This window comes from Lissotriton helveticus, chromosome 6 (assembly GCF_964261635.1).
Source record: "Lissotriton helveticus chromosome 6, aLisHel1.1, whole genome shotgun sequence".
NCBI lineage: Eukaryota > Metazoa > Chordata > Amphibia > Caudata > Salamandridae > Lissotriton > Lissotriton helveticus.
In genome coordinates this window covers 891,454,088-891,461,633 of record NC_136067.1, presented here as the reverse complement: position 1 = coordinate 891,461,633, position 7,546 = coordinate 891,454,088, and the positions used below count along the sequence as shown (strand labels likewise).

Here is a 7,546-nt window from a genome sequence, read left to right as displayed (position 1 = left end):
GATCACACATTAAAATAGAATGTCGCACTAGCAACTGCATATATCTATGAAAGGCACCTTTAGTCGTGCCTCTCTTTCGTTTTATGTAACATCAACATGAGAATATTCTATAAAATAAAATGTAACTGAGGCAATTGACAAGGTAATTAAACTTATGCGCCAACATAATATATAATTGTTGTTTAATGTTCTCAGTGACATTGATGATAATTTAAATGGTTAAGTTTAATTTTCTTCTGAAAACTACATTACATACATGAATAGATATTATTCAATAAACAATTTGAGTAATCCACTTTGATATATTTTCACAGCGTATGCAAACATTATGCAAGTATCAGATTTAATGTTAGTCTAGGTATACATTTATTTCGAATTGAACATCTACTCAGGCATGGGATTAAACACACCCTATAGAAATACAGACAGTATATGTGTTTAAATACTTTAAAGTATAATGAAGAAGAAATTATTGAATGAAAAGATGAACTGAGCTATTCGGACTATTTGTCTTCATTAATATCCCAAATAAACTTTATTGGTAGGTCCTTCATCTTCTCTTGATATAGCTTGTCAAATCTTTCACTCTGCGCAACAGTCATAAGGTTTTTCCAGTCACCAATGGTACCTGTAAAAAAATATAAAGCACAGACAATCACATGGAGATGTAGTGTCTCATGTTCAAAACTTCACCCCAGGATCCTAATTGTCTCACATTTTTGTGTAATCATTGTATATAATTAAATTGACCTTTTTTTTTGCCTTGATAAATTGTGATAGTCCCCATGTTAAGACAGTAGTAAGGAGTATATTAAAAATATGATCAGATTTTGGGACACATTGAGATCATGGCAGACAGCCTGCCAGGAGGGGTGGAAAGCATGCCATCCGCTGCCCTGGTGGAGGACAGTCCACTTTATTTAGAGAGTTCTATCTAATCTGTGCTGCGAAGGGAGCTGCTATTCCTCCTGAGGCGTCCTTCACAGCACTGAAGGTTTTCTGAGCTGGAGCTATGCTTGCAGTTCCCAAACATTTTTATTTAGACAAAATAAACTCCTAAAGAGGGAGTTTTGTTTTTTCTAAGCAGAGGAATTGCCTGGACAGCCAGGAGTTGTGTGCCTGCCGTTTTGGGCCATTCTTCATTTCTTTACCCTGCCTGTGTCCACAGGGAAAATGTGTGAAATTCACCCTGCTTCAAATAAGTTGGGTTAATTTTCACTGTCACCTGGCAACTTGTTGAGATCTGGAATGTTGGTGTGGATAAGAGGTTTTATGGGTTCCTGCCTGGAACATGGAATGAGGGGGAATCGGCAGTTGCTGCCGGGTGTTGGAGGACATCGGATGCAATAAAGTTATTGGCAATTTACCTGTTTCCCACTTCCTTTCACAACTCCTTGGTACCCTGGCTGCAATTCAGAGGTTCACACCAAAGAAGCCAGCAGGGGGTTTGCAGGCATCAACCTCGGGTTTTCCCTGACTCTGAAATTGTGGACGAGAGTCATGAGTTCCGTGGGGCGGGATTGCCACTGCTTTACAGCTGTGATCCCTCTCTGCAAAACTCTAATAGGGTGAACAGCCTTTACAACAAAACTTTTACAACGCACTACCTTTACAACGCAACTTTTACAACGCAAACTATTACAATGCATTGCTCTGGGGGGCGCCAGGATAGGGAATAGGTTAATTTACTATCCAATAACCTTCCCTATTGTCCACGGGGACTGGAGTTGGAATAGTAAATTAAACTATTCACTATCCAGCACCCCAAAGCACTATGCGTTGTAATGGACTGCGTTGTAATACTTACGTTGTAAAGGCATGCGATGTAAATGCATGCGTTGTAATGTCATACATCCCTCTAATAGGGCCCCTATTCTCCCAAAAAGAAAATCATTTTAATGAAAAAAGAAATTCTTCAGTCCAGAGAATTAAATGAAAGTTTTCACTAATTATGATGTAGTCTGTCCAATATGCATGGAATCTCACAGTAGTTTATGCAGCGATAATGTTGTAATCCAATAAACAAAAGATATGTGCTTCCACATCTTATAACAAAGAATTGTGTAAAGCATGACCAAACACTGTCTCCTGATTTAATGGGATTTCTCAATTCAACTAAAAACTTGCCGATCTATGCCACATCTTGCAAACAGATTGTGGTAAAATGTTACTGTCAATCAGATGCTACAATTCCCGAGCATCGATGTTCAACCATTTGATGTTTAGTCACTTAACAGCTGTCATATTGCTGCCAGGCAAACGACCTTCATTCATTCTAAAGGGGAAAGTATTGCTGCAGTTGTGGACAGTTGACGTTTCCGGATCATATTTCCTCTTCATGGTCTCTTAAGTTATCCCTTAATTCAACATTGAACAGGGCTGTCTGAAAGTGTAATAAGGTGCATTTCAAAATGTAAAATGACACCCCCGTAATATTAATGATCACTCACTACCCACTTGTAGGCTTGTATGTTTCCACTCAGATTAAACTATTTCATTTTGTAGTGGCATGTTCCTATGCATGTCTTATTCGGATACATGATGCTCAGTAAACAGAATGATGCCCACTTTATTTGCGATTAATAGAATAACCAATAGTGCTGTTTAATTTCTATTTCCATGCATAAACAAATTCCCCTATGAATGTTAACAAATTCAATTTTACCACAGAGACAAGGGGGCATATTAGCAAGAACCTCGTTTAAATTATGCGTTATAGAATTCCAATAGAAGCCCAGGTTAGATGTCCTGCACATCTAACCTGGGCATCTACTGGAATTCTATAACTCTTATTAGCAAGCCCATTATCGCCGTTTTAGCAGCAGTTTCCTGCCGCTAAAGCGGCAATAATTTTAACGAGGTTCTTGCTAATATGCCCCAAGGTTCCATATTAGGACACTGCTCCATGAGGTTCTCAGTACTGCTGGGTTTTGAAAATGAGAAAAGAAATATCTAGAACAAATCCATTTCTTATAGTTGTGCAGATCAATCTTTGTGCATTGCACCAGATTAAGGACCCTTCTTCCCTTCATGTGAGTCCAAATTAGGATTCTATAAGGTCTCAGATATACTGTTTATTTTTCCAAGCACTCAATAGGATACTGTTTGTTGGAACATAGTGGCTGATGTACGAAGATCTAGTGATTCGGTAACCCATTGCAAACTGGCTGTCAAACGCTGAATTCAGATTTTCTTGTTCATGAAAGTCATTAAGTGGCAAATTTTTGGGTACAGTCTAATTGCCAAATCCCTAATTTTGCAACTCCAAAGAGGAAATCATTATTAGGGTTTGTTAACAGCAATTCATTACTTGTACGGTTGAAGGATTTACAAATTGCGACTAGTCACAGAGGCCCTCATGTTCAAAGATTCCATGTACTGAATCGTAAATTGGGACAAATAATGATTCACGATTTGTGCTTCCTTAAATGAAATGTGCAAAATGAATTTCTAGAAGAGGTCGCAATTTGCGCACCGACTTCTAACAAGTACATTGATATTTTGAGAACCAACCTATGTATTAATAGGTTGGCTCTCACAATACCGATTCATATTGGGTGGGAATTTGACCTACCTCATTAATATGCATGGGGTAGATCGTTCATTGTGACCCACTACGATTGGCTATATTCTCAGGCATGGTGGCCTGCTGGATTCAGCAGACCACCATGTCTGTGATTGCTTTTAAATAAAGCAGTCTTCTTTTTCTAAATACAGCATGTTTGCCTTAAAGTAAAATTGGATGCATTTAAAAAAGAAAAAGAATAATGACACAAACCTTTTTTTATGAGCAGGCAGTGGTCTCATGTACTACTTCCTGCTCCTATTAAACTGTTTTTGTGAAAATTTACAAAGGAGAAGAGTTCCCATAGGGACCCATTCCTATTTGTAAGTGGTTCACCACTTCCTTTGAGGAGGTGGTAAAATATTGTTTTGCGACTGGATTTAGTTGTCAAAACATTATTACATATCTTAACGTTTTGGTATCTGGAAGAGACGCCTTTGACATGCCCCTTCTAAATACCACCTTAATTAAATCCCAATTAGCCATTTGGTAAGGTTCAGTAACGTTAGTCAATTGCTATTTGGATTTGGTAGATAAAAAATGCCATTTTGCCATTGGAAAAGCTCATTTTAGGATTCGGAGACTTATCTCTCGTAAAATGGTTCCGTATGTGAGGGCCAGAATGGTGATTTTGCACATGCCATGGAGCACCAAATGAAATTAGGTGCCACTTATATTAACAGCACCCGAATGCATCAGGCCCTTTCCCAATAGCTGCTTTGTATGTGTGAAAACGAGGAGTGTGTGAGTACTGACGGAGCTGCAGAGGAGGAGACAGGAAAGGATTTTTAGGGTCAGGATTACCATTTTTGAACAAACAAAGGAGGAGATATTGGATAGGTATAAACAGATTATTTTAGACTTACCTGCTGAGTGCAAACACTTTTTTGAAAGAAATACTGATAGAAGTCATGCCATACCTACTCATGTGCAAGTACTCCATTCCCTTTACCTGTTAGCTTCTGGCAGTTACCAGAGTGTAATTGCAGTGGCTGGTGGTATTTCACAAAAAGCCTTGTCTAAATTTCTTAGATATTTTTAGATGTAATGTTAGGAAACAAGATATGAATAATAACTCCTAACAGACAGTATGACTAACAGAAGACAAAAATACAATTATATTGCCCATTTCCCACATGTAATTGGTTGAGTAGATAGAACACATGTAGCAATATGCCCACCATCTGCATATGAGTATTCGTATGGTAAACTTACTATTACTCTCTCTTTAAAAATACAATTTGTGAGATGCATCCTGTATTATCACAGACACATATCAAGCTTTGGTGTATTATAAGAAATAGTAATATATAATTTTTTTGTTACAGGTGACAGAACTTATGCTTTAGGGCCTTGAATTTTAACTTCATATCTGAACCCAAGCCCTCAAAATGAGCGACAATAGAACACTGCTCAAAAACAAACACGCTTTCTAGTAGAGGAAACATATGGACCTCTTAAAGGAAGATTTTGCTGACTCCATACGAGTAGTTGGGGGACTGCCTTAAAGCCCTGAGATATTCTGTAAAAAACAAGAGCAACCTATGCAATTTTGCATAATATAGCTACTAGAAAGTGACTGCTACAACCCCCCGTTGATACAGACTCGGATTGCCAGACAGAAGAGCTAAACCCAATAACCCATCTACCTCAAGATGCTTCAAGGTCTGCCGGAGGAAGATTATGCTGTGCTAACTGCACTACTCAATATTTTTAAGTTAAATCTTTAAAGAATAATTTGGTAAACTCTTTAGCTTTTACAGAACATACATGTAACCTTTATTTCAGTCTTATAATGATTTACTATTGTTTGTTTTACTAATAATTGTATCAAAGAAATGTATCTAATGCTTTCTTCTCCCTCACTAAAAACGTTCCTTTTCTGTGGTTGCAATAAGATCAGTTCCAGACACATCACTTCCTGCAGTTTGACTAGAAGTCCTCCTGACACATATGCCTTCAGGAACAGAGAGGCTAATGAGGCTTGAAGCTGCTTCGCATTGACCATCACATAAATCACCAGCAGCAGCTATTTGTGTGCTTTTAAGGCACTGATTTACTGCACAAGCTCATGGGTCACATCCCCATGACTGTGCCTAATCTCTATTTGCAGGTTAACCATGCGCCTTGATAAAGTCCCAGTAGCATGTGTAAAATGGTTAACTGATCTAGTAAACTCTTCATTGCCTGAAATATATTGGTGATGTCTGCACCTACGTGAGACACTTTCTTGTTGCATGAAAGACATAGGTGTGAAACTGCCTCTCTTAAGGTAATACATTTGTCAAACCCCGTTCTTTGCTCCTCACCAACAGTATTGGTGAGTTTATCTAAAGTATCTTTGAATGAATTAATGTTTTTGTTACTGCCCGCAAACCTTTGTCTAACAATTTTTATATTTTTATTCTGTAGGTGTTGCATTGACAACATGGAGGGCTCTCAACCACCAAACAAATCTCAGCTTTCTGTCTCACCATTCAGTCTAATACGACCAGAAGATCTTTGAGTCAAAGCACTGCAAGACAGCAGTAAAATCCTCCTGCTCATTTGCCTTTCCCTTGTGGTAAATAAATAATTAATTACCGGTACTATTTTTCAGGATACTCATATAAACAGATAGCTCAATAAATAAGAGTCAGGATTCGAGGTATCTTGAGTCTACAGGCTTTAATCAGGCATAAAGGACAGGAACAGGACAGCCTGCATGGGAATAGGATGGCAGCTGCCGGGGGCAGGAATCGGAATGGGATGAGCAGGAACGCTGCATCATATAAACAGTACGTGGTATATATACATTACATTTACAATAGCATTCAATACAGTAGGCGTAGCAGTAGGCGTTACTCGTAGCAGTCGCGAAAGATAAGGCATAAAGTAGATGTAACAAGAAGGCGTGTACAGGGCGTATACATAGACATGTGATGTAAACGTAACAGAAGTGTCATAAATGGGGCGGAAACATGGAGGGGGCTACCTGAGCAGCTGGGACCTTTAACCTAGTGGTGCGCGCAAACGGGCAATGACGTGTTATCAGGGAGAACTGGGGGCTATGACTTCTGTGCTAGAAGAGGAGACTAAAGTCTGGAGTGTCAGAGCGACATGTACCTAAGGCATATCTGGTATCTGGTGTTTGGAGAACATGTTGATAGAATCCAAAAGTTATCAGGGCAAAGACTACTTGACACTAAGGCTGGTGCATGCATTATTCTACATGTATTTGCGTGTGCGAGGAATATTCTATGAATATTAATACAGTATTTCTCTTACATGGAGACAGGAAGGCTAGACTATGGCTGAAACTATTGATGTGATTCAGTAGCTTAGGAATGCAGAGAAGGAGGGCTGGACTGATAACTAGAAGCATAACATACTCTTTGGCAGACTGGCAGGCAGAGCCAGGCCGAGCCGGGCACTGTGAGGCAGGAGGTAAGTGAAGGGTCAGGGATGCAGGTGGGGGCTGTATCGCTCCTCGGAGAGGGTTCAGGAGACAGGAGCTGAATCTGGTGTCCGGGCCCTTTTGAGGCCTAGAAACGGGGACAATTCAATGGATTAACGTGCACACTGTAAAATGTGGCAACATAGGTTTACATAGGCCTAATATTCGTTGTTTTCACGAAGATTGGAAACTGGCATACTAGAGCTGGACACAACTATAATTGCATCTTTAATCGATCATAGGGGTATACATGCATATCGATCATGCACATATAGCATAAGATGAGGAACACGTAGGCACATATAACATGGCAAAATTTACTTTTCCACATTCCCTCCTTGTGCCCTACGTTTCCATCAGGAAACATCAATATTCATGTGTAACACAGCAGGGTCACCTCGAAGTAATGAATATAAAGGAATTGTAACTAGTAAAATGTTAAACACTACCTCTTCATCTCCACAGAACGTTGAAACAGAGGTAGACACGCAATCCACACACTGGCCCTTTAATTCAGAATGGACGTCGGAGTGGGAGGAGTCTCT

General features: G+C 39.4%; 1 protein-coding gene across 2 annotated transcripts in view; it reads right to left on the bottom strand.

Moving 5' to 3' along the window:
- Positions 1–321: 321 nt before the first annotated feature.
- Positions 322–7,546, bottom strand: part of LOC144763169 (amine sulfotransferase-like) — a 528,038-nt gene continuing 520,813 nt past the window's right edge. For both annotated transcript variants that reach the window (XM_078648509.1, XM_078648508.1), the window contains exon 8: positions 322–628. In XM_078648509.1, the coding sequence (XP_078504635.1) occupies positions 504–628 (125 nt within the window). In that variant the 3' untranslated portion in view covers positions 322–503. The remainder of the gene's footprint in view (positions 629–7,546) is intronic.